The 25,642-nt window shown below is 54.9% G+C and overlaps 7 protein-coding genes across 7 annotated transcripts; 4 read left to right on the forward strand and 3 right to left on the reverse strand.

Annotated features, from left to right (window-relative positions):
• Nucleotides 1-337: 337 nt before the first annotated feature.
• Nucleotides 338-1,357, forward strand: GUITHDRAFT_110291 (hypothetical protein; the record flags this gene model as incomplete). Its single annotated transcript, XM_005830762.1, has 7 exons — nucleotides 338-573; nucleotides 621-732; nucleotides 782-847; nucleotides 900-969; nucleotides 1,020-1,117; nucleotides 1,159-1,210; nucleotides 1,266-1,357. 7 exons carry the CDS (start codon nucleotides 338-340, stop codon nucleotides 1,355-1,357), a joined length of 726 nt encoding a protein of 241 aa, XP_005830819.1.
• An 83-nt stretch (nucleotides 1,358-1,440) lies between these two features.
• Nucleotides 1,441-9,714, reverse strand: GUITHDRAFT_140272 (hypothetical protein; the record flags this gene model as incomplete). The annotated part of the gene is made up of 35 exons (XM_005830763.1): nucleotides 1,441-1,512; nucleotides 1,577-1,673; nucleotides 1,723-1,775; nucleotides 1,821-1,893; nucleotides 1,957-2,021; nucleotides 2,190-2,486; nucleotides 2,750-2,936; nucleotides 3,123-3,477; nucleotides 3,528-3,664; nucleotides 3,919-4,084; nucleotides 4,147-4,312; nucleotides 4,451-4,501; nucleotides 4,712-4,969; nucleotides 5,020-5,074; nucleotides 5,271-5,476; nucleotides 5,659-5,997; nucleotides 6,143-6,410; nucleotides 6,539-6,623; nucleotides 6,678-7,041; nucleotides 7,090-7,121; nucleotides 7,178-7,214; nucleotides 7,283-7,357; nucleotides 7,405-7,477; nucleotides 7,568-7,695; nucleotides 7,753-8,124; nucleotides 8,213-8,317; nucleotides 8,510-8,608; nucleotides 8,656-8,712; nucleotides 8,874-8,942; nucleotides 9,009-9,038; nucleotides 9,085-9,143; nucleotides 9,189-9,295; nucleotides 9,339-9,449; nucleotides 9,494-9,583; nucleotides 9,632-9,714. The coding sequence occupies 35 exons, from the start codon at nucleotides 9,712-9,714 to the stop codon at nucleotides 1,441-1,443; spliced, it is 4,821 nt and encodes a 1,606-aa protein (XP_005830820.1).
• Nucleotides 9,715-9,984: 270 nt separating this feature from the next.
• Nucleotides 9,985-10,786, forward strand: GUITHDRAFT_110293 (hypothetical protein; the record flags this gene model as incomplete). The annotated part of the gene is made up of 3 exons (XM_005830764.1): nucleotides 9,985-10,026; nucleotides 10,419-10,638; nucleotides 10,692-10,786. The coding sequence occupies 3 exons, from the start codon at nucleotides 9,985-9,987 to the stop codon at nucleotides 10,784-10,786; spliced, it is 357 nt and encodes a 118-aa protein (XP_005830821.1).
• A 1,075-nt stretch (nucleotides 10,787-11,861) lies between these two features.
• GUITHDRAFT_41422 (hypothetical protein) lies at nucleotides 11,862-12,340 on the reverse strand (the record flags this gene model as incomplete). The annotated part of the gene is made up of 2 exons (XM_005830765.1): nucleotides 11,862-12,029; nucleotides 12,089-12,340. Coding segments are annotated over 2 exons (420 nt in total), but the record flags the coding sequence as incomplete, so codon positions are not given.
• An 834-nt stretch (nucleotides 12,341-13,174) lies between these two features.
• Nucleotides 13,175-15,163, forward strand: GUITHDRAFT_110295 (hypothetical protein; the record flags this gene model as incomplete). The annotated part of the gene is made up of 6 exons (XM_005830766.1): nucleotides 13,175-13,716; nucleotides 13,764-14,619; nucleotides 14,674-14,749; nucleotides 14,797-14,864; nucleotides 14,949-15,017; nucleotides 15,062-15,163. The coding sequence occupies 6 exons, from the start codon at nucleotides 13,175-13,177 to the stop codon at nucleotides 15,161-15,163; spliced, it is 1,713 nt and encodes a 570-aa protein (XP_005830823.1).
• A 1,775-nt stretch (nucleotides 15,164-16,938) lies between these two features.
• Nucleotides 16,939-17,716, reverse strand: GUITHDRAFT_43551 (hypothetical protein; the record flags this gene model as incomplete). Its single annotated transcript, XM_005830767.1, has 3 exons — nucleotides 16,939-17,017; nucleotides 17,067-17,258; nucleotides 17,322-17,716. Coding segments are annotated over 3 exons (666 nt in total), but the record flags the coding sequence as incomplete, so codon positions are not given.
• Nucleotides 17,717-23,404: 5,688 nt separating this feature from the next.
• GUITHDRAFT_72856 (hypothetical protein) lies at nucleotides 23,405-24,873 on the forward strand (the record flags this gene model as incomplete). The annotated part of the gene is made up of 2 exons (XM_005830768.1): nucleotides 23,405-23,993; nucleotides 24,329-24,873. Coding segments are annotated over 2 exons (1,134 nt in total), but the record flags the coding sequence as incomplete, so codon positions are not given.
• Nucleotides 24,874-25,642: the final 769 nt, after the last annotated feature.

The following is a 25,642-nucleotide window of genomic DNA, read 5'->3' on the forward strand; positions in this document are numbered from 1 at the left end:
TCGTTCTTCTCCGACCGCCACTGGGGAGATATATCTGTCAACTGCACGTCAAAAACAACTTCTTTTTTAGGCTACTCAAAAGTCCTTCTAAAAGTTCAAATTTGGATATTTATTTTGAAATACTAGGCGCAAATGTACAATCAAACCACTCTCTCCAAGTACATTTTGATCAGTAGGCGCTAATCACTTTGGGAGGAGGAGCAGGAGCGGCAGAAGCAGCAGCAGGCAGAGCAAGAGAAGCAGAATGCCGATGACAGCATACCATCACACTCCCGTCTTTGGATCCTGCTGAACAAAGTCCTTATCGCAGGGACAAGGACGGGAAGTTGTCGGTAGAATGGGCTCAGCGCTCAGCGACCCAACGAATGAAGGAAGACAAGAGCTCTCCGACCAGTTCATCGAGACCATGCAGCATCGGATGGCAGTGTTGAAGAGGAACAGGCAGGAGCATCTTGCGGGGAAGATCAGAGAGAAATGGCAGCAGGATCGGTCTGTGTGGACCGTGGAGACCATGTACAAGAAGCTTCGAGAGGGGATCGACTGGATCGATGAAGACCGCCCCTCTGTTGCCCAGTAAGTGATGAAGCAAAGGTGAGCGCTCTGATCCGGTGGTTGTGCAGTGGTGCAGAAGGGGAGCAGGTAAGAGTTTCCCCTGTCCTGGAGGCGAGGAAAGGAGAGAAGAAGAGCAAGCCCCAAGCCGAGAAGCCGTCCATCGTTTACCTGCAGCCTCTCGTGACCACTCAGGGCCTCCTGCCCTTGTACATCTGAATGGAACCTGCAGGAGAAGCAGAATGCACAGGCGTGGGAGGAGTACAAGTATCCAGCGGGGGGTCTCGGGTTCGACCACGTGCTTGCCTGCCGGCCAACACCCTTGCGGTGCAATGATGAGCTTCGGGCAGATCATACGGCCGGTGGAGTACGAGAAAGGACACAAGGCGGAGCGGGATCGGAACGAAGACTTGTTCCGAAGTAGGGAGACGGTCGATGCTCGGGCCAGTTACGGTGACCGCTTCGAGCAGGCAAGGCCTCCCGGACAGTAGATGCGTATCAGCGATACTACGAGCGGAGGGATGTTGAGATCGCTAAGTTGTACTCGGTGCACGTGAAGACGCATCGGGTGAGTATGCTGTTCCTTGGCGATGTGATGAAGAGGAGCAGGTCAGGGCAGGAGTCTCCGACCCAGCAGAGAAGAAAAAGATTTCCGAGTTCGGTGAGATACACATCAAGCTCAGGCACGCGCCTGATCTGCTTCTTTCCTCGGGCAGGCGCGCAAGAGGAGGAGGCAAAGGTGGCGTTCCACGAGGAGAGAAGCTTCAAGGATCGGGAGATCGAGAGGCTGATCGAGGTGATGAGGTAGAGAGGAGCAGCGAGCCAACTTATCACTTCATTCCTCATGTACACGAACCTTTCACATCTACTCCCCCCCCCCCCCCTCTCTCCTCAGTGCTTCGAGCGCGAGCCCTTCTTCACCGCGGACTTCTTGTTGCTCTTCTTGGACTCCATCTCTTCCTCCTGGCAAGCCCGGTCAGCACCGCTCCCTCACCTCACCTCGATCAGCACCGCTCCCTCCCCTCACCTCGATCAGCTCCCGTGCGATGGCGTCAGCATCTCGTTCCCGCTGCTTCTGCTGCCACGAAGACTCCTCCTCCTCCTTTGCCTTTCGCTTCTCCCTCCTGCTCCATCGCTCAGGACAACACGCGCATCCGTCAGCCGTTCGTCTACCTCCGGTTGAGCTCCTTCCTCGCCTGGTGCGCAGCATCGGAGAATGGGAGAGGCTGAATGAAAGTGAGAGGAAGAAGAGAAAGGCTGAGGCAGCATACAACGTGTGCTTGCGGATTTGTGGTGGGCGTGAAGGTCCTGACCCATCGGATATTTTCCTTGAGCTCGTGAGGGCTAGCGGCAACATCAGTCTCCTCCTCCTCCTCGTCCTCCTCCTAGGCGGAGTGGAGGGAGTACCTTGAGCTCAGAATGCTGTTCAGCAGGTTCTCTGCCTCTCCAACCACATCCGAGTCGATATGAAACTGCATCGGCGTCAATTCGCTCCCCTCCCCTCCCCTCCCCTTCTCTCCCTCTTCTCCCGCAGCTTCATTTTCCCCCTCCTGCTTCCTGAGTCCGAGCCACCACATCATTCTACCCATCCTCCCGCCACTTTCCTCCTTTCCTCCGCCTCCTTCCTGCTCTGCTCCAACCTGCCCAATCTGCATCATCTTGGACAGACGCTCAGGGTCCAAGTCCGTAGCTTTCCTGTAGAGCCTCATGGCTTCTGCGTGCAACAAGTCAGAGGGAGCGAGAGAGGAGGAGGGAGACGCGCCTAAATGCTCCCCCTTCATCTCCCGGAGGATGTGGGCCAGTAGGTAGATGGAGGAGACGTCGTGCGGGTCGATCTCCAGTGCCTTTCGCACGAAAACTTCCGCCTTGTCAAAGTCGGCTCCGTTCTCGCGGAGGAAGGCAGCGTAGTTGTAGCAGACAGCAAGGTTGTTGGGCGCCTGCAAGGCAGGTGAGGACGGCAGTCAAAAGAGGCTTCCAGTTCGACAGCAGGAGCAGGAGCAGGAGCAGGAGCAAAGAAACGGGGAGAAGCAGGAGGAAAGAGAGGAGCGAGGAGAGCAGGAGAGAAATGAGGATGATAAGAAGGATGGTGGGACTAGGATGGAAAGAGAGGGAAGCGGGAGGAGGAGGAGGAGGAGGAGGAAGGGGAGGACAGGAAGGATGGGGAGAGGGAGAGAACAAGGAGGAGCCAAGTGTCGCGTACCAACTCGTAAGACTGCTCAAAGAGCCTGATGGCCTTGTCCATCAGGTACTCCTTCTGCTTCTCGATATCGCTTCTTCCTTGCATGCTGTCGCCCTCGCTCTGATGATTCAGATGGCGCAGGTGAACTCCCGTCATGATTGCATAGCTGCACAGAGCTGTAAAGTGGGTCGAGTTGATCTGCAGCGCCCTGAAACATCATACAACACCAAATGTCAAATCTCACACCCTTGATATCCCTCCTTTTGTTCATCTCTGCCACTCCCTGCCCCCTCATTCCTTCGTTACTCTCTCCTCCCTCGTCCTTCCGTCCCTTCCTCTCCCTTCCGCCTCACAGCCTCCTCCAAAACTCTTCTCAGCTCACTCGCTTTCTCACCTCTCATAAAGCACATTCGCCCTGTCAAAGTTTGCGTGCGCCTCGAAGTACAAGTTCGCTAGACTGATAATGGCGTCCAACGACATCGGATCCGCCATCACCGCAGCCTCGTACATCATTGTCGCTCCTGGCAAGTCGTCGGCGTCGTCCAGGAGACGCCCATACTTGCAGAGATACTTGCCGTTGTTCGGCTTCAGAAGCGTCAACTTCTCGTACTCGATCCTTGCTCTCTGGACGTCGTGCAGTTTGTCATGAAGCATGGCCCCGTACATGAATCTTGTCTCAGCGTTGTTGGGGTCAAGGCTGAGGGCCTTCTGGAAGACTTTCTCTGCATTTCGATAGTCTTGCTTCTCCTCTGCGCGCGGTCGGTCAGGACGAACTGCTTTCATGCAGGTCAAGGGTCACCGAGAAAGACGGCGTAGTTGCTGTAAATATCGGGATCGGAAGGAAGAAGCTCCATCGCTCGAGTGTATGCAGCTTCTGCTTCTTCCTTGCGATCAGTAAGATGATGCAGGTTCAAGGCAAAGGTTGAGACTGCGACACTGCACACGAGGGGGTCAGCATCATTCCTCCCCGTTCAATCATCTTCTACCGCCCTCACTCTGCACTTCTCTTCTTGCTTGTCCACTTTCTCAACTCTGCCATTTCCCTCTGGACTTCACCTTCATCCTTCCTTTATCTTGCCACCTACTCCGTTCACTCCTCGCCTTCTCATCTCTCATCGCTCCTCCCCTCATTCTCCTCCTCCCCTCGTTCTCTTCTTCACTCGCCATCTGCTTCTCTCCCCCACGCTCACCCGAAGTTTGGAGCAACATTGAGAGCATCTCTGAAGAGCTTGATACAGTGGTCTGAAAATCCTTCCTGCCGATCGATGAAATTGGCATACGCATACATCACCCATGCGTCATTGGGATTGTTTTTCAGCACAGTTTCAAAGATTAATCGCGCTCCTCTTATGTCGCCTGTGAACAAGGGATCCTCAGCCCTGTATCTCTCCTCCTCCTCCTGCACCTCCTCCTCTCACCAAACACTCGCTCTCGGAAATCGGAGAAGGAGATTGCAAGGTGAACATGCAGGGGGTTGACGGCGAACGCTTTCTCGAACATGGCCTGGACCTGCTGCACCACCGGCTGCTTGAGGTCGCTTCCCTCACAATTGTGCTTGAGCAAGTGAGCACATAAAAGCTTAACCTGCTGCTCCGTGAGGAGGGAGGGAGGAGGAAGAAAGAACAAGGGAGGAGGGAGGGAAGAGGGAGAAAGAAAAAGGGAGGAGGGAGGGACGAAGGAGAAAGAACAAGGGAGGAAAGAGAGGGGAGGTGGAATTTGTACAGTGTGTTCACAGGTCCCCTGCGAGAGCTCCATCCCCTTACGGTACTCCTCCTGAGGAGTTGTCGTCAATAGGAAGAAGGAAGATTCTGGAAGATTGGAGAGAGAAAGGGGTTGACAGCAGAAATTAGAGGAGAGGAGCATAGAGGACAAGCAGAGAACAGGGACATGAGGAAAAGGAGGAAGAGGAGGAAGAGGAGGAAGAGGAAGAAGGTGAGAGGGAGGGAGGGATCTAGGAAGGTTTTTGTCCAAACTGACACTTACCAGCGCTCCACTGTCGTCGACATTGATTTCGCCCAAGATTTGCCCATGTAGGCCGTGCAAGCAGCACTGGAATTTCTTCTTCCGGGACAGTCTGAGGGCTTGAGAGATGAGCCTTTCCGCCTGACAGAACTTCAACCCTGTAGTAGGACGGACTCTCTCCCCTACCTCCTTCCCCTGATTGTCATAGAGCAGCAGGTCGCCGAGAGCGAAGGAGGTGAAGGGTTCCGTTGGATCCAGCGCAAGGATCTTGCGCAGTGCCTGTGTAGCAGGATGACAAGGGAGAAAGGCGGCAAGGTAGAAGAGCGTACCTCCCATGGCACTTCTTCTGCGTTTGATCCCAAGCACTTGCAGAAAACCAGCCCGCTGCGAGATGAAAAAGTGAGGGCACTCGTGATAACAGCGGAGACTTCTGGACAAGAGGATGCCCAAACACAAGAGCATGCAATCAGAATCAAAACTTTGATATTCGTTACTCCCCCTCATCTCAATGGGGATGACAAAGCAAGCTGAATTGTACAACACACAAACACATGAACATCCGCATACGCATCGGACGAACCTGAGGACCTCTGCACTCTTGTAACCATGCTGCGTTGCTAGCTCAAGGTAGGAGCAGGAGGAGAAGGGATTCGCTCGGAGGTTCAGTGCCAAGACTCCGATACGTGCATAGAGGAAGCCATTGCGAGGGGAGAGCGCGAGAGCACGAAGGAAGAATTCTTCAGAATCTTTGGATCCTCCTTTCCACTCTTCGATAAAGCCCTTTGCCTTTTAGCCCATCGTCACCGACTCTTCTCTCGTTCCCCTCTCATCATCCAGATGAATGATACAACACATCAGCTCATGGTCATCAAAGTTATCATCGTTGACATCATCACCGCCATCGTCGTCACCAAACCACAATTGCAATCATCTCCATCATTACAACCATCCCAATCTTTATCTCTCACCACCACCACCACCACCACCACCACCATTATCCAACTTACAATCCACAGAGTCTCATCCTCTGGCCTGAGCCGGACGGCCTCCTCCAATCTCGCAATCGCAAACGCCGAGGAAGAGATCCGAGCAAGCGCGCCGATGGTGAAGGAGGAGTTGTCTCCTCCTCTCACCCTCTTTTCCAGCACAGCAGCAACCTCGTCATAGACTGGATCTTTCTCCCCCGTGATCTCCTCGTGATGCACGTAGAGCAGCTCCATGAACATCTCAGTCATCATCATCCCCAATCGGAACCTCCTGAATGCGCTCGTCGCAACCTGCAGCTGCTGCTGAGTGCAACACACGACCTGACCTATTTAGTCACCTCAAGAGCTCCTTTGTAATCTTTCTTCTTCTTCAGGAGGAAGAAGGAGTGGGAGAAATGAACTATGGCTCGATCTCCCTGTTGCTCCTTGTAAGCAAGTTTGAATGCACATCAGCATCTTCCCCTACCTCTGACAGCAGCTTGCTGTATTGGGCCTGCCCCTTCGACATGTCGTTCTCCCCAAACGCGTAAAGTTCTGCTTCTGCCAGTCGGACGGCAACTTGCAGCTCCTGCTGGGAAATCGCCGACGTCTGGTTAGAAACGACTGAGGGTAATCGATCCGAAATGTCGTTGAGGGCGCGAAACATCGAAAGTGCCCGTAGCAAGTTCTCAGTGTTCGACCAAGAGACGTGGGAGAACTGCAGGTAGCAGTTCAGGAGGCGAAGGGCGGCGTCCCTGACATGCAGATGTCAACAGAGAGCAGCGAGAGGGTCCAGGAGATGAAGAGAAAGAGAGAGGGGGGGGGGAGGAAAGAGGGGAGGAGAAGGGGAGGAAAGAGGAAAGAAGAGCAGAGAGCTTCTCACTGTACGAATCGAATGCCATCTTCAAGGTCAGTGATCATCTTCTTCGAGTTTTGTGAGTCCAGCCCAAGGATGCAACGGACAAGCGCTGGCAAGGCATCAGGACTGAGTCAAGCTCCTTGCTCTAGAGACATCGACTCACCAACGACGACCCTGAGGTCATCTGAGCATAACACAAGGGAGCTGTTTGACGACAGCTTCCACAGAAGGATGTTCAGATCGTGCCGTTGGTGCGAGACTTTCTCGTCCTCGTCGTCCTGCTCCCTCGAGTATGCACTCTCTCGCGCCTCGTAGATCATGTTGCGCTGGTTGCAGTTCCACTGCTCCAACGTCGTTGAGTGGAACAAGAAGTTGGCAATGCTCATCTTCATAGCTTGCGCCTCGTCGCTCATTCCTTCCTGAAATTCCTCCCACGCCATTTCAAAGGCGCGAGGAGCGTAGATCATGGAGTCATAGAAGAAGAAGATCAGCTGAGACACGCTCATGCGCTTGCACTCGCGCTTCAACTGCTGGACAAAGTCAAAGGGTCGATTGACAAATCTCATCTACTTGACCTTGTGCAAGAACCGAGCCTGCGACGCCAAGTCTGCAAGGAATGAGAAGCAAGCAAACACAAGAAGGAAGAAGCTTCGTCTGGAATACCTTGACTGAAATCGGACGTGCTTTTGCTGAGATTTTCCTGCACCAGTAACATCACCAACACAAATATTCAGTCAAGTCGAATGGAGATTAATGATCTATTTGTACCTGAGCTGTGTTTGTATTTTCCATCGCTCCCTCAGTCTCGTTCATCCTTTGCATCTCATGATCTGAGTCGTTGCTCTGCAGAGACAAACTTGAGAGAGAGAGCAATCCGACGAGACGAATACCTGATGGGATCCTTTGTTCCTTTGTGTCTCTACTTCATTCAGTGCAGAGAAAGGATTGAGGCTTCCAACGGGCCTTGCAGCATTTGCACTGAATTATGAGGATTTAGTGCACTTGACATGTGCGATGCGCACTTGCGATTCAAGACAAGTGAACGCATCTCACCTTGAGGAGGTGAAGTTTGTTGCGGCAGGCCTTGGGGCAACGGCAGGCCTCTCGCTCTTATCCGAAAGGGGGGATGCGACTTGTGTCTTGGTCGAACTCTCCTCGTTGATCGGGTCGTTTGCCTTGTCCTTCATCCATCCATCATCAGACGATTGCAAGCACAAGGAAAATAGGGACGGCAAGACCTTCTTCCATGCCGTTCCCTTGTCCGAGGCTTTCTGCTTCATCGCCTTCGCCTTGTTCGAAGACAACTCGGCTGGTTTCTTCACGTTCTCTTTCTCCTGCACGCCAGGTGCTGCTTTTTCGTTGTCCGAAGGGACTGCATCCTTCCTGACCTGCGCATTCTCCCTCTTCTTCTGCACTGCCTTCCTGTGACGCGAGCTGGGCGCTGCCTCCGCCACCTTTCCTTGCACACTTGCTGTTTGCGCGGGACCTGCTGGGAGCTCGAAACCCTGCTGGCCAGGATAGTCATAGTGCACATCAACAACATCGGATTCCATCTGCTCAGTGTTTGTCATCCGGACGAGGTCAGACCAAGTTATCTCAACCCTTGGCGCCTGCATGAAATACAAGTGGGCTTTCGCAAGCAAGATTGAAGCGGAGAGGAGGAGGAGGAGGAGGAGGAGGAGGTCAGTGGCAGGTCACCTGAGCCTGTGGGACCTCAGTCTGTGTGGGAAGCACCTTCTTGACCTCTTTGTGCTCTGATTTTTCGAACGTTGGGTGGAAAATACCCATCTCATCCCAATATCCCTGGAGGAGGAGAGGTGAGAGGACGAGAGGAGAGGAGCAGAAGGCTGAGGGAAGGAGTAGCCGAGGGAATAAATGCCAAAGATAGCAGGAAGAGGGCAGGGACGGGACGAGCGGGAGGGAAGGAAGGGAGGGGTGAGGGATAATTGCACGGCGATCTTCCACAGTCCTCCACAAGCACAAGTGAGTCTGGACCTTGGGCGGAGGATCGGGACGGCTGTCGAACTCCCAGATCTGTTCGATCCCTCCTTCGTCGTACTGCGAGTCGTGCTCCCACATGCTGTTCGGCAGAATCTGTGCTTGCAACGCTCACAGCGAGATCATCCAGGTCACGTTCCTACCTTCTGCGGCACATCCCCGTGCTGCCCTCGCATCATGTAGGCAGTGCCGTACATCCCCTGCTCCATGCTGAGTTTCAGTAGCAACAGGCAGGTGCCTGCTTGCCTCCAGGGGAAAGGGGCTCCATCTAGGCGGGATGTCGTAATCAGGTCCTTCCTGGCTCGGGCATTGGTCCATCTAGACGCTGACGTCAGTTCAAGTGCGCAGACAATCCGGTCACCTCGTGCACGTCGTCAGGATATTTCTCTTGGAAGAGATCCTCTAGCGAAGGAACGGGCTCCTGCCTCCCCTGCCACCTTCCATCATCCTTTCGCTGCTCCCTTCATCCTCCCCCCCTCCCCCCTCCCACACTCACAGTCGCTTTGTGGCGTTCAACGAAGCGTTGCTGCGCATCATGAGAAGGGTGCAAGAGACTACTTCCTTCGACTTACTCGCTCTTCCCACAGCTCCACGAGGTTTCGCAAGATCACGGACGGACTCGTGTTCTCCCCTGCGTTTGCTCGTCATAACCAAGAGGAGGCGGGAGGCAGGAAACCGTCTGGGAGCCAGCGACTTCGATTGTGTGCGACCATGTCACTGGGTGGCTTCTCCTCCATGGACCTTGGGGCAAGCTTCTGGTTCCGGTGCCTCAACGAGAGCGACCTGGGAGGAAGTCAGAGGAGGAGCTCAATCAAGGATAGCCTACTTCTGCACGGTATCCTCCCACGCATCGTCAGTGTCTCCAGAATCCAAGTCGCCGCCAAAGGTCTCTTGGTCTAGTTCTGGATTGTTGAGGTCGTCTCCTTCGAACATTTTCCTAAGGCATAGCCTCAACCACGAGCAGGGTTGCCGGGAACAAACCTTTCAAAGCTATCCTCGTCGTCAAACTGCAGAACTTCGCCGTCTTGCCCACCGACTTTCCATTCATCCCCATCATACCCTCCTCTGAACCTGAACGTGGAAGGGCAAGACGGTATGTCGCTCGTCCTGGCAGCATACCGGAAGTTCTCCGTGGGAGGGATTTGAAACGCGATTTCACAGGAACAGAACAGGAGCAGGAGCAGTATGCCCGAGCGCGCCATCACGATGAAACTTCACATCTCCGTGGAGGATCCGAAGGACCGACTGAAAGGATCACCATGGCTACTCCCTCTCTCTCTCAGAGCCGCCATCGCTCGCCGGGGGTGCCGCGCCCTGGCATTCCCTCAGTGCATGCGGGCGCATCGAAGGGAATCCGGTCACTTGGACGAAACTTTGAGGCGTTGAAGTTTTAAAGTTTTGGATTGTTCTCGAAAGTTTTGGAGTTTGATGATTGGGGATGAGGGGCATCACTTGCGAAAGGCGCACGAGCAATGGCGACAGATCGACCGGATGATGACGAGGAGGAGGAAGAGGTGAGAAGAGGAGGATGGTGAGAAGAGGAGGATGAGAGAGGAGAAGGAGGAGGAGTTAAGAGGGGGGGGCTGAGAGAGGAAGAGGAGGAGGAGGATGAGAAGGAGGAGGATGAGAAGGAGGAGGTGGTGGTGGAGATGATGGCATGATTAGAAGAGACGAGATGCGGAGGATAGGAAGGGAGAAGTGAAATCAGGTAAGGATAAGACGATGGGAAGGAGAGAAATTGGTGAGAATTTATAAGGGAGGAAGGTAGGATTTAGGAAGGAAGGAAGTTGGTAGGATTGGGATCGGGATGTTATGAGACGATCCAAGGAGGAGGATAATGAAAGTCGGCAGCACTTGCATACAATCAGTGTTGTCGCATGTTTTACGCTGACACGTGGCACCGCAGAAGGTAGTCAGGAAAGGCGAAGACGCGAAAGCACACAAGGAACTCAACAAGCTTTCGGGTGACAACGAGGGAGAGAAGGAGGTGGATACAGGCAAGGCGCAGAATGCGCTGTCACAGCTGTCGAATGCCGCGGAGGCTGAGAAGCTAGCGAAGCTGGAGAGAGAAAAGGAACTTGCGAAAGTCAAGATCGACAAGAAGGATGTTGAGTTGATCATGTCCGGTACTGCGATCAACGTCATTTGCTGCGCCTTGTAAACTCATTCCTTTGTTCAGAGATGGAGATTGATGAATCTAGAGCGGAGCGAGTACTGAGAGAACACAACGGCGAACCCGTCAAGGCTCTACAATATTTGATTGATAGCAAATGATACAACCTTTACACTATAGTTCACTCCTTATGACAGCCCGGGCTGCCTTGCGGCACATCGCTATGTACACATAGAAGGGGGGGAAACAACGTGGTGCTCTACTAGCCCAGCTGCAGAAGCCTCATTGCTCTTGGCGGGGGTCTCATGGTTGTTCCTTGGCATGGTTCCTTGGCATGTTGTCAACGCTGTCATGTGTTGAATGGAACCTGTGTGCATGCTCAGCTAAGACTGCATGTCGAGAACAAACAGCTACACTTTGTCATGCCCCGCGGCCAGGAGCGAACATATGAATTCCATGACGGTGAATCGTAATTCCCCTGTTGAATCGTCATTGTGAGAGTGTGCACGTGTCAACGATGCTCTTACCACATGATACGATTGTGATCTTCCCGCTGTCCATTCCATCCCCACCTGAGACATCTGCACTTTGTCGCCACCTATCCAAACCAATGAACATGAGGCAACGTCTTGAAACGACGCAAGCACCTTGACTTTGCTTCCTCGATCCAAGTTTCGTTGTAGACCGGGTGCAAACTTGTGTCGTGCCTGCTCCGTCGTCACCATCGCAGAGGCACAGTGAACCAACTGCACACCATCGTTCCGATGTTAACAACCCGTTGTCATCACGAGGGAGGCTGAATCACTGAGATCAATAACTTTCGACCCAGCATGTCCCTACAGCAACCTTTGAGACGTGTTCCTTACTGTGCTTTCCTCCACAGCCAGAGGATCTCCTTCCAAAGCTATGTCCCCTCGGTCCCCTTGAAGAAACTTTCAACCCGCAGAGCAGTCGTATCGAAATTATGCGTACGGTGCAACTTGGGAGAACAACAAACAGAGCACCAGCATTCCGACCTCTGTGCAGCAGCCAAGTCACTTGGGAGACAAGGCCTACAACAAGATCGCGAACTCCTATCAGAGCCTTATTGAAAGCGGTGACATGTCGGAACCACCAGTCTCCGCACTTCTCCTCGCTCGGGTCGTGCGGGAGGTTCATGGCCCGTCCAAGAACCTGCGGTATCAAGTGACTCGGGAGGAGGGAGCACGAGCACAAAGCTGCCTGGACTACTTCCGTCTGATTCCAGTAGTCAGCCAGCTGCAGGGCTGTCCTCCCCTGCCAGTCAACGCACCACTGGCAAGCTCCAAGTTCCAGGAGGGCGAGAACTGCCCTGGGGTGACCATTCGCCGAGGCCCAGTGGAGCGGAGTGAAGCCTGCTCGGTTGGAAGCGTTCACCTCAGCTCCCTGCGCATGGGAGCGTGAGGGGAACTAGAGGATGTAGCGGGGGGAGGGGTCAAGCGCACCAGCTGAACGAGTTGCTGGATGGCTGGCACGTGGCCGCTCCCCGCTGCAAGGTGCAGGGGCGTCTGGAGATCGTTGTCCCTGCACTTAACGTCTGCTCCGAGGTCAGCGAGGAACTTGATGATCTTGGTGTATCCTCCCTCCGCCGCCCAGTGCATCGCTCCTTTGCCTCCTTGGGTTGGGTCGCTCGAGTTGACATCGGCCCCGTCCGCCACCGCCTCCTTGAGGTCCAGGATCTGTCCGAACCGAGCAGCCTTGCAGAGGCGGAAGCTCAACCAGGTCCTCTCCCTCTCTATCACCTCGTCATCGAGGCAGAGACAGAGCTGATCCCAAGTGGTGAACAAGTCCTGCACTGTGGGGCCCGGGTAGATGGACTGTTTTCTCAGCATCCTCAGTCCTAAGATAGAGAGCCGAAGCTTCGGCAGCCTGCTCGCTACCTCCCTCATCAGCTTCACATCGTCAGGATGGCCGAGGGTGTGAAGTCGCTTCCCCTGGACCCTCTGCAGCTTCGACAACGACCCACCCTTCATCCTGTTCGCAGCGATCAAATCGCGGTAAAATGTCGGCATGCGAGAGGCGAACAACAGGGAGGAGGAGGAGGACTGACCTCATAGGCCTTGCAGGATGAGTCTCCTCCATCTCCCCTTCGATCCCCGCGCCCATGGCCGCTATGCACAGCAGCAGCCGGGCGGGGCCCATGGACCCGGGCTTGCGATGGAGGCGCATCGGGGGTAACGTGACTGTGACTCAGGCGGAAGCGAAACCCAGTTGAAAATCTGACGGAAGGGAGGGCGCTAGGACAGACGACGACAGCGGAGGGTCGGCGCGAAGAGAAGAGCAGGAGGGAAGAGAGGGGGGGCTAGAACGGAGGAGAGGAGAGGAGAGGAGTGCGGGAAGTGGAGGAGGAGCAGGGGGGGAGTGTGGGGGGGAAGTGAGGCAGGAGGGTTTGTGGTTGGAGGACAAACTGCGTTTCGTGCAAACTTGTTGCAGGTCGGGCTGGGGAAGGAGAGGATCAAGGTGGAGGGAGGGAGAAAAGGGAGGGAGAGCATCGAGGAGGAAGAGGACTGCCCGTGTGCATGCAGTAGAGCATGGATAACCACCTTCTGCACCCTGACAACCATGAGATACATGACGAGCCGCAGTCGACGACCAAGACTCTGTCCACTATAGCAGAGAACGCCGGAGAGAACGGAGGACACCATGCGACCCGCCTTAAGTTCTACCACAAGCTTCAACACATGTCCCTCCTTCCGTTCCTCCCGCACCCCCACCATCGCGTTCCCCCCCACCATCACCTAGCGGTCACGCCATTGCATGATATCTTGAACAATGGAGAGCCGTACGTGTGGGTGTCAGAGGCGATGGACCTTGGAGAGGAGAGTCTGCTGGAGTCCAACGACCAGACGGAGCATGAGGAGAAGAAGCAGAGGATGAAGCGGATCGGCATTGCGAGGGTCTTCACGATCGTCAACGTCATGCTCGGCTCCTCGCTCCTGGTGGTGCCCTGGGCGTACTCTCGTAGCGGGCTGCTGCCGGGAGCTGCACTGGTGTGCGGCATAGGCGGCTTCTGCCGATACACTTCGAGCCTCATCCTGCGATGGAGTGAGGGGCACGAGGACTTCTCGGAGATGTGAGACAAGCGGCTGAGAACCTGTGTGCTTGCTGATCTAGGTGCAGGTGCAAGAGCTACCTGGGGAAGCCGGCATGGCACGTCTGCCTCTCCTCGTCCCTGGTGGTCCTGGTGGGAGCCCTGCTGGCCTACCACACCATCATGTCGGACTTCTTGTACTCGTTGTCCAAGGCCCTGATCCCCAACAGCGAGTACCAGGGGAACCTGTTCTACGCGGTTGTTCGCGCCTTGTTCCTTGACCGTAGGTTGTCGCCCCTCCCCATCGCCATGTTTGTGTTCCCCTTTGCAAATTTCCGAGATGTCTCCACCCTTGCAAGATTCACTTCCTACGGGATCGTCGCGGTCGTCTTCACCTTCTGCTACATCCTCGTCACTTCGTGGGGCGCGTTCATAGCAGCAGTGGAAGGGGGACAGGGGAACGTCACTTTCACCTTGGAGCAGGACAGTGCAAATCCTGACAACACGCTGATCGTCCCTCTTGCTGGGAGGAACTGGGGGGACTTGGCCGGGATCCTGCCAGTCTCCTTCTTCGTCCACAACCTGATCATCCCCATTATGCGCGGCGACGAGCCGATGAAATGGAAGATGATGCAGCACGACGCTGCGTTCTCTCTGGTAGTGCTGATCTACTCTCTCGTCGGAGCATCGCCAGTGTTCTCGTTCGCCGCTGCCATGCAGACATGCGGAGGACTCAGGAACGAGACGAGCTGCCACGACATGGTTGGATGTGTCTGGCAGGATTCCCACATCACCGGAGCAGAGTTCTCGAGGAGGCAAGGATTGGAAATCTTCGGCTCTGTTTGTGTTGAACAGCCCATGTCGCAAAACTTCTTGCGGACTCAACTCCCGCCATGGCCGAACCCTCTCGCCTCGAAGCTTCTCCACACCCTCGTGCAATCGGCGGTGCGCAGCCAACATTCACTGCCATCAGTGTCCCCGGCTTGACTCCCTTGGCAGGTGCTGATACAGCTTCTCACCATCTTCCCGCTTGTCTGCGCCATCGTCAGGGGTCAGTTCTTCGTCTACGTCAGCGGTCTCTTGCCATGGCGCGGAGATCGCGGCGACTAACGAACTTTCAAGGAGTGGAATATCCTGGAAGGGTCCAGGGGCTCGTCTTCGTAGTCTTCATCATCGGACTCTCTACCTTGGTCTCGTCGAGCTTTCCTGATGCTCCAGGGAAGGCAAGGCAGCAGAGTTGCTAGATGACGTCATCGTTCACGCTTGTTTTGCAGATCCTCGGCATCGTAGGAGCGATCTCCGGCACTCTCTATGTGTGTGTGCTCCCCATATCTCTACATCTGGTGCGGATTGACCCCACGGCTCCTGCGTTTGACCATGTCGACAGGTTGCGCTGAACAACACGGGGAATTTGTCAATCACTTCATTCATCATCCATGTCATTTTAATCTTGGGAGGAACATTCCTCTTTGTTCAGGGTGTGATTTGAAATCACCAGCCTCATGCGTGTCATGATACGCGCTGTAAAGCCTCGCTGCTGACCACCTGGCGACTGTCGGCTCTACTTTTGTGTATCGTTGGGCCTAAGGAGGAGGAAGCCCGAACTTCTCTGCTCTTCGGCGAAGTTTCTCCTCCTCCGAACTCTTTGAGTCTGATAAAGCGGCGCGAGGCTCTCGATTTGACTCTTGCTCGCTGGTTCCCTCGTGGGCTGGAGACCTTACGTCTACTCTATCCCTCGCTTCATCCTGTCGTCCTGTCCTGGGATCCTGCGAGGACCCACCTTCTACTCGATCTTGAGAAAACCTTTCCCCTTCCCTCGAGTCGAAGCGCCTTGCCTCATCGCGCTGCCCCCCGCGGTTCGGCCCTCGCTCTCCGCGAGCTTCTGCTCGGTCAACTGCACGAGGGGATCTAGGGGATCGTCTCATGTCCCTGGGATCCCCCCTGTAGTCCCGAGGCATGTCTCTTGTATCTCTTCCTTCTCCCCTATAGTCCCGAGGTGATCCCCGTACGTCCCTTCCATCCCTCGGCTCTCCTCGAAGGTCTCGAGGGCCCCCTCGCGGTTCCCCTCTAACGTCCTGCGGGAACCTGCCAGGGGGTGGCGGCCCTCTCGAATCGCTTCCCTGGGACCAACCCCTCCTCACCTCGTCTGGGTGCATGCTCGGATAATCCCTCGGATCATGCTCCATCCTCTCCCTCCTGTCCCAATCCTCTCCCTCTCTTGGTCTAGACCAGCCTCCCTGGCCTCCTTGCTCTGACCTTCCACCGCGGTCTCCCATGGAGCCATCGCCGGTGCCTCTGTCGTCCATGTCTCGGTAGCCGCTTCCCATTCCATTCGGCCCGTTGCCATCCCGGTGCTGCCGATCTTGCTCAAAGTTGCTTCTCCTCCCTCCTCTTGCCTCGTAATCTGGCCTCCTTCCTCCTCTGTCTACCCATCCCCTGTCTCTTCCTCTTCCTCGCTTGAAGGGGCCTCGATCTCTCCTGGAAATCAAATCATTCCAACTCAACTTGCCTCATAACTCGCTCTGTCACCTGTCTCTCGGACTCCTGCTTCTGCTCCTGCTCCTGCTCCACTTTCTGGAACCGGGCGAAATATTGCTAGGTGGGTTTCTCCTGCCAGGAGATCTTGATCGGTTCTTTCGTCTATCGCTGTCAGAACAACTTTAGAGAATCACACAACTTTTCATCCATCTAGCTACCGCGATCTTGACCTCGACCTGGACCGATCGGGAGGCCTGTTCCCCTCCCGTCCGTCCCCTCTGCTGAATCTGTCCACATCCTGTCTCTCCCCCCTGTTCGCGAAGGGACCCGGTGGAGTATCACCTTCTCTGCTTCTGCCCGATACCAACGTCACTCAAGATCCTTGATGAACAAAGTAATCAACCTTGATCGAGCCTCGAGCTCTCGATCTTTCGAGAGTGACCTATCCTCGGGTTCTGCTGCAAAGCAACAATCAACTTTCCCCGTGTCCAAGACATGTTTTACCTTCTGAAACCCTTTCTTCTACATCAGAGGCCTGCCCTGTTGCACTGACTGTTGATTCAATCTCTGCCTCTCCAAGTATTTGTCCGGAATCCTCCATCTCTGTATTGCCCGCCTCTTCACCGTTTGCTTGTGAAGTCTGATTCTTGTCTGCTTGATTCGTGTCTGCTTTCAAGGTATGCACATTGATGTATTTCGCTTTGGGCAACTTGTAAAGCGCAAGCAGTGTGGTGGCCACATCGATAACCTACGATCAAATGCCAATGAGATCCAGCCAAGGAAAAATATGCTCTCTACCTGCTCCTTCTCTGCGTCAAAAAGATTCCACCAAGGCGGATCCTCAGGCAAATTTATCCCCAGATCCCTGTAATTCTTTGTTGGCTTTGCAAGAACATCGCTCAAAAAATTCTCACCTGCTTGCGAGGAAAATGGCCCCACAAGCAAGCACATATGCAGGATATTTCAAGCAAATGATTGACCGGTAGGCATCATTGGCATAGTTCCAAGATCTCTGTGGGAGCTCGGGGTATTGGGGCGGAATCTGTCCAAACAGAACCCTGATGTAGTACAACACGAACTTGTGCGCATGTTCGGCATGGATGATACTGCGAGTAAAGTCAGTTAACTGTCAAGATTTACAGATGCCCGAGACACAAACAAACACTTACAATCCGAGTTCTCTCAGGATAGCCGATTCGGCATTGAAAAGCTCCTCCCTCAGGCTGACAAATCTTGTTGTCCCAGTAGCCAACGGCTCAATACGCTTGCCCAAATGATTCATGGCGCTTGCATGAAAGACATTCAAGATGTCCTGGGTCTTCCTGGGCTGCTCTTCGATCTTGGACCCCAGGAACAGTGCAGCCTTTGCGACTGAACGCACATCGCATTTCACCATCGACTCCCGAAAGAAGAATCGATGGAAAATAATCTGGCCCGTCACGATTGCCGTCTGATGCATTTTGAGAAGGATGCCGGCTTCTTGAATGAGCTCGCATCCGTAAAGCCTCAGCAAAATTTCTGTCCGCTCGTCCACTCCATCCTTGTGGCTGGGAGTGTTGGTCAGAAGAGATGGATTACGAGTGAAAATGGTGATGTCATCGACGGGAATCAGAGATTCGTCAGCCACTCCTTCCGTCATGCCTGTTCCGTCCATTCCTCCGATGTTTCAGACCTCTCAGTACCAGTTGACCATCTGCACAGAAACAAAGTTCAAAACAGAAAGAAATCTTTGGGGTGATTGATTCCCGACCCATTTTGCTCTCAATAAAAGCTGTGATATCTCCATCGTCTTTTCCTGCTTTCTTCCTACCTATTCCTTTCCAAATCTTTCTCGTTGAACCACCGACCATCTTCTACCTACGCTCTACCTTGGCTAACTCCCAATGATCTACCGCCATCACGTTTCTCTCCCAACACTCCTCTTTGATTCTCTTCTTGTCCTCAGTCGTCTCATTCCCCTCCCGTTGTTTCCTTCCTGTCAGTCTGCTGGCTGCCTTCTGCCTCCCGCCATCTTACGCTCTCTTCCCATCCCTCTCCGCCCCCGGCATTGCCTTGCCGCTTTCTCGAGAGGATCCCTTTTCCTGGGTACTGGAAATGAGAGGGGTAGGGGTACTTGGACTACCGGTTATTTGTGATCAATTTTGTGGGAAAATGTAGGTGAGGGTGAAAGCATCTGGGATAAGATGAGACAGCTTTTAAATATTAGTCAAAATACAAATCCAAAGACAGCAAAAATGGAATGCAATCCAAATTTGCTGCCTTGTATTACTCGGAGGCGGACCCAGTGGAGCGCAGGAATCGGGGAGAAGTCGTAAGGGGAAAAGGGAAGATGCAGGGGAAGATGGGGAAGGTAGGATGGCGGGACAGGCGACACAGGGAAGGGAGCAAGAGACTGCTCAGCAATAGGAGGAGGAGGTTGATAGTGGAGGATAGTTGTTGAGTGGAGCAGTCTGCAGGAACGAGGAAAGGTGTGCCAGGGCTGCGATCGATACCATGCCCAAGAGCGAAGTTTTGCAACTCGTGAAGGCCGTAGTCGATCCTGAGAAAGGCCCAGAGGAGAGGCAGAATGCCTTTGAAGCGCTCGCAGCCATGATCAGGGCGGGACCGGATGTGGCGATCTCCTTGAGCGACCCCTTCTCCGCCAATGACGACGTATTTGAGTCCTTCTTAGGATTGATCTCTTCCTCTGGCCCAGCAGAATCTGAAAGTTTGCTAAGCATACTGAAGATGATGGTTGGCGAGATCGGAATGAGCATGCCTCACTTCAGAAAGACGCTGCTGCTGGCGTTCTGTGAACAAGGGTGGTCAGCAAAGGCCGTCCAGATCCTGCAGATGAAGCTGTCGCTGCTAAACATAGGGGACGCTCTCCAACCGACTTCTTCCTTCTTCTGGCTGGAAGGAAGTCACGCGGGAATCTATCTTGGAGGGAACTCAGATTGGTTTCTGAATGAGGGCTACACCTTTGAAGCCAAAGTGTGGAAAGAGAACTGCCCGGAAAACGCGAACACAACCCTGTTTGCTGTTCTGAGCAGCGAGGACTATCATGGAAGGGAGTCGTTCCTGATCAGGGTCCACCTCAAATCCTCGAGGGTGAAGATCACAATCGGGGACAAAGCTGCGGCGCTGGAGTTCGACTCTGGGCTGGCATTGCCGTCGTGCGAGTGAGAACGCTTTCCTTGTAGTCCTGAGGTGAAGGAGGGCTGACGATGGTACAGGTGGTGTAACATAACCGTCTCTCACTACCATGACAAGAGGATCATGAAGCCAAGTCAGCTTATTGTCGCCGTCAACAACGAGGAGGCCAGGACGGCGGTCAGGTGCGAGCGAGAACGACTCGCATGCTAGCCCCTCCTCTCATGCCTACTGCAGATATCCGTCTGCCATGGGAAGAATCCGTGCTTACTTCGGCTGCTCGGGGTATCAATCAGCTCTACAGGGATCTGGCTCCTTCAGGGGCCTGGCAAGAGATGTTCGCTTCTGGGCAAGGGCGTTCTCGGCTGAAGAGGTCAAGAGGGCACGAGGAGGAGACTCGAGCCGGGAGCAACTCGCGCATCCTCTCTTTGCTGCCTCTGCAGGCTCCCTCCCCTTCTTGTCTGAGTCGATGGAGAAGTGCTCCGAGCTGCCGGAGCTCGACAGCAACTCGAGGTGCCTTGGGGAGGTGACGGTGCTGAACAACTACCATGCTGTTGAGGCACTGGAGAACCTGGGTGGGATGAAGGTACTCCTCCTTCTCCTCCTCGCCTCTTTCAGGATCCCGAATCCTACTGGAAAGGCCGAAACTCTTGCTTGTACTGTCTTGGACCTCATGCACAACTTCCTGCTGCTGACGGACTCGCTTCCGACTGCGGTGTCCGAGGGAGGGGAGGGCTGCGAATGGCTGGTGCTGGTCTCCGGCTTCTCCAACGTCCTCTTCGAACTACCGTTGGAATGTCGGACGAGGGAAGTCATGGAGAGAGTCTGTAAGATCACCAGAAGCATGTGGGAACGCAGCAAACCAAGCTCTACTCCCCCTCCCTCCGCTCAAGGCAGCGGACAGGCAGATGTCAACTTGGCACAGCACTTTGTCAAAGTCTGTCTGCTCAACGGCCGGGAGTGGAGCTCGTGCTATCAGGAGGGGTTCTCGGGCTGCTTGTTGGAGCATGCGGTGGGATGGTCGAGGAGCGATCCGCAGCTGCTCCTGCATACCGATGACCTGGCAGGGATTCTACTGCGGCTGTCGTCTTGGCATGCATGCAAGGAGGCACACGCTAACGACTGTCCCCTGTGCGTGCAAATGGCGGAATGCTGCTGCAACCTCCTAGTGCACAGCAGCGAGATCAAAGCCCAGCTCGATTCCCTCAAGATTTTGTTGGTGGGGAGGATGAATACTGCCCACACATGTAAGGTTGCGCTGCTGACATTCATGAGATATCTGGAACATTACAACTCGTCAAGGCAGGGAAGTCTTCGATTTCCATCTTGTCCTGCAGACCTTGCAACTATCTCCATCTTCATCATGAAGGACAGGAGGAGTTTCGACAAGATTTTCGCTACCGCCCTGCGTGTCCTTGCTTTGCACCTTATATCGTCATCTGACGAGGTCAAGAGGGACTTTGAATCCTCTGGAGGGTACAAGACGCTGCAGATGAGTCTGTGCTCAAGAGAGCTTGACGGCGAGCAGCAAGACGTCTGTGTTCGTTGTCTGCTGATCATGGTCGTCGAGGAAGAGGTGGACGTGAAGCAAGACCTCAAAGGTGAGGTCCGCAACACCCGGGCGCTGGAAGTCCTGCTGGCTTTCTTGGAGGTCTGCTGTAACAGAGTGAGGAAGGCAGCAGTGAATGATGTTGCAACTCTGCTGCGGACATCGGCGAACAGCTGCAAGAGGATCCTCGAGATCCCTTCCTGGCCCGATCGCTTCCTCACCTTAATCCATGGCATAGGAGAAGAGGAGGGCAAGAACGCTGGAGAGGATCTGTTTCCCTCCGTTGACCTCCTCTTCTCGCGCATCATCTCGAGCATGGCTGGGACGGAGGAAGGAAATTCAGCGATGCAGGAGATTTTCTTTGCCTTCGGACGATACCGAGGAAGTGTGCAGGCGATGGAGGGGACGGACTTCGAGTTGAGCATCAAGAAGAGGTGAGAGGGGCCGAGGCGGGAAGGAAAATAGACAGACAGACAGAGTAGGAAAGCAGGGAGGGAGATAAGGAAGAGGAGAAACGAAGGGAGGCTGAGAGGGAAAGGGGGAAGGAAGATGGGAGAGTAAGGTCACTGTTTGAATGATTTTTCTTGCAGCGCATGGCGGATACTGGATGTCATTGTTGATCGTGTGAAGGAGGAGGAAGCTCGAACCTCGGCGGTCATTGCAGGAGGAGTGGTTGTCTGCTTGTACTGCAACATCTTCCTTCACTTCACCGAGGAGAACCGGGTGGGATCGAGGGGAGACGCCGAGCAGAGCTTTTCCTCCTCCCCCTCCCATCCCTGGCGAGAGATCTGCCTGTCTCAGTTCGAGGAGGTGCAGAAGAGGCATGACAGGGCTGGAACCATGTTGCTGAACAAGCTCCTCCCGGTCATGAAGAAGCTACTGGACGACCTAGAGCGCAAAGACAGTTTGCAAGCTTCAGTCTTCTGCATGTCGGGAGGACTGGAGTCGTCCTCTCCTCTCATGCGGCCATCACGTTGGTTGTTCTGCTTGTTCTCGCTCACCCTGTCGATGGTGCTGCATGAAGTCAGAGAAGCGCTCGAGGAGGACGTTCCTCCGCACCTGCTGGCAAGACTGCAGGACCACCTGGCCGTCCTAGAACTGAGCTGCCGCTTAAAATCCGACTCCAACGACGGCAGCTTGTTTGCTACTGCTGCGGTGGTTGCCATGCATGAATGCTGCAAGACTGCTGCAAAAAAACTCTCCAACGAGGATGGAGAACGAGGAGGGGGAGGAGGAGGAGGAGGAGAGAGTGGAGAAAACTTGAAACGCCTTATCCGATTGCTAGCAGCTCGCGCGATCTCTTTCTGCCAACTGGTTGACCAGCCGATGATCTACAACTTGTTTGCGGGTTTCACTCACAGGGCAGCTGTGGAGCAGAGAGTTCAGAAGGTGGAGAAGGAGGGAGGGCTGGAGGTTCTACACGCTCCGCTGGAGGGAGGGCTTGCTGCTTTCTCGGAATACTATGGGGGTGAGGAGGAAGAGGATCCGATGGTGAGAAGAGAGGAGGTAGGGAAGAGTTTGGCCGCTCTAGCCGACGATTCTCAGCAGGATCGAAAGGAGGAGGCGCAAGATGACAAGGAGGGGAGGGGACTACAGCAGAGTGCAGCGGACCGAGGGGGTGAAGTTCAGAGGGAAGGAGAGAGTAAGGAGGGGGGAGAGGAGGACAACCCCCTTGCAGCGTTTGAAAGCGTAAAATGGTCTCTTCCCGAAGTTGCAGGGCACGTCAGATCGAGCGAGCAGCTGCTGCATCGGATGTCAGCGAACTGGAGGGTGATGTGGAACGAGAAGATCGTTGAGGGCGAGAGAAGCGCGGGGGACGAGGCGGTTGATGCGAGTATGGCCAACCACCTCAAGAGCTCGTTCGAGCTCATGAGGGGGAGGTGCTCGAAGACAGAGAGCATTAGGGTCGAGAGGACCGCACAGGAGGTGGAGGAGCTGAGGATTAAGACCTCCTGCCATATGAGCGCGGTCGTCAACATGGTGGAGCCGATCTTCTGCCAGGCAGGGGACGTCTTCAGCCAGCTCTGCATCGAGCACGGCATCTTCAACAAGAACGCTCTGCACTTGTCAAGGCTGTGCCTGGACTTCAAAGAGAACTCCAGGAGGCAGCGATACATCCTGAGGCGCAACGATGAGTTTGTTGAGTACAAGAGGAGGGACGTGGCAAAGCTCGAAAAGATGGAGAAGAGATCTGTTCCGACCATCTTGAAAGAGACTGTTGCCAAGATCATCTCACTGACTCGGGAAAGGAAGGGGGCGGAAGGGTATGAGAGCACCGAGGAGTTCGACAGTGGGGACGAGCAGCAGAACGAGCAGGTTCAGTTCGACGATGACGAATGGACGGACGTGGCGTTGCAGGGGGGGGAGGCAGGAGAAGAGGGGGAGAGTGTCAAGGTCGATAGGGACCTCAACCTGCTTCTCCTCGAATGCTGTGCGCGCATGATCACTGTCAGCGGCATCTGCCACGGCACCTTCTCCCTCTACAGCTCTTCCATCGTGTTCAAGCCGGACTCCTCGCGAACCCTGTCAAACCTGACCATGAGGGACGATGAGGCGTCGCTCAAGAGCATGATGCAGAGAGCGTACTGCTGGGACCTGTCGGACCTCACGGAGCTGCAGAGCAGGAGGTACATGCACCGCACATCGGCGCTCGAGCTGTTCTTCATGCATCAGCCCCCTGTCCTCCTGGACTTCAGCCACGTCGAGCTCTCAGGAGAAGGAGGGGAGGAGGCGAAGTGCGGAGGAGGAGATCGCTATGTTAACCAGGCAAAGAAGGTCTACAAGGAGATCCTGAAGCAGCGGAAGAAGACTTCTCTCCGCAGGAGCTTCTTCCGCAACCCCAGGAGAGCGCTGCTCAAGTACAAGCTGCAGGAGATGTGGATCGATCGTCGCCTATCCAACTTTGAGTACCTCATGCTCCTCAACTCCTTTGCTGGGAGGTCGCACAACGACCTGACCCAGTACCCTGTCTTTCCTTGGATCCTGCAAGACCACACCTCCAATGAGCTCGACCTTACGCAAGCCGCGTCCTTCCGTGACCTCTCGAAGCCCATCGGAGCTCAGCACGAGCAGCAGGTGGCGAAGCTCCAGGAGAGGTTTGAGGGGATGCAGGATGTGGAGCAGCAGCCCTTTCACTATGGCACACACTACTCGACCCCGGGTAATTTAACTCCCCGCTCCTCCCCCTATTCTCCTCCTTATCCTCCTCCTCTTTTTCCCTACAGTCTCTTCCTACGTCATCGTTGCTCTACCTCAATAATCCCACTCTCCTCTTTCTGCACGCCCCAAGTCCTTTCATCCTTGTCCTCTGACTTAGGCTGTCTCCACGTCTTGGCATCTTTCCTCTCACACACATTCGCAACTACTCCTACACAATATTCGCTCCCTCCCTTCTTCCTTTCATTTCTCCAATCTCCATCCTCCAACGCGCCTCTAACGAATCCCTTCTCCATCCCCCCCGCTGCTCCTCTTCTTCCTTCCTGACTCTTCGTACAGGATACGTGCTGTGGTACCTCATCCGCCTTGAGCCCTTCACCAAGATGGCGGTGCATCTGCAGGGGGGTCACTTCGACGTCCCCGACCGTCTCTTCTGGAGCGTCGGGGAAACTTTCAAGAACTGCACGACGAGCATCAACGACGTCAAAGAGCTGATCCCCGAGTTCTTCTACCTCCCCGAGTTCCTCCTCAACCGCGCCGCGCAGGACTTCGGGGAGACGCAGTCCCGAGGACGAGTCTCGCACGTCGTCCTCCCGCCCTGGGCCAAGGGCGACAGCACTCGCTTCGTCCACATGATGCGGCTGGCGCTGGAGAGCGAACAGGTCTCGAGCCACCTGCACGAGTGGGTGGACCTTGTCTTCGGGCACAAGCAGCAGGGGGCAGAGGCGGTGAAGGCAACCAACGTGTTTCACTTCCTCTCCTACGAGAATCAGGTGGACTTGGAGAAGATCTCGGACCCCGAGGAACGGAGGGCAGTCGAGGCTCAGATCGCGGACTATGGTCAGACCCCTCGCCAGCTCTTTCGCTCTCCCCATCCTCGCAGGAAGGAGTCGAACTCTGTGCCAAGGCCAATCTTCTACGACATCCTTTTGTTCCGTGGGCTGGTGGATGAGAGGAGGAAGAGCTCTTCCCCGGTCTTCGGGACATTCACCTCCTTCCCTATCGCCTCCTCTGGGACAGGAAGCCCCGGGATGGTAGTGGGAGGGACGTACGGCAACTCCCTCCTCACGATCTCTGTGGATGGAGTCGTGGAACGATGGGCATGGGATGCGAATGTGAGCTCGAACGGGAGACCCTTCAAGGCAGAGAAGATCTCGGATGCTCACAAGGTTTCGCCACTGCAGGCAGCCAAGAGCGTCGCCAAGGGAGTGAAGGGCTTCATGCAGACAGGAGACCTGCCGTCCCTCTCCTCCATCTTCAGCGCCTCAAAGGCCTCCCTTGCTCCCCTCCTCGGCGGTGGGAGTGCCTGGGGCTACGCTCACGGCACTTGCGTATGTCTCCCTCGCCATCCCAGCCAACGATGCGAGCAGGTCCTGATCTTCCAGGGTGGCTTCGGAGGAGGAGAGGTCGTCGTGTACACGTGCAGCCCGTCCTCTCCTCCCAAGAAGACACAAACGAGGAGGCTTCACTCGAGCTGCGTGACCTGCATCGCAACATCTGAGCGCTATGAGGGTCTCGTCGATGTCCGTCTGATCACAGGCGGGGCTGATGGCTGTGTGAAGATCTGGAAACTCCTGCTGACACAGTCGGTAGGGACAAAAATCTGAAATTTCCTCCCTCCCTCCTTCCGTCCCTCCTTCCCTCCCTCCTTTC

This window comes from Guillardia theta (assembly GCF_000315625.1).
Source record: "Guillardia theta CCMP2712 unplaced genomic scaffold GUITHscaffold_44, whole genome shotgun sequence".
Lineage (NCBI taxonomy): Eukaryota > Cryptophyceae > Pyrenomonadales > Geminigeraceae > Guillardia > Guillardia theta.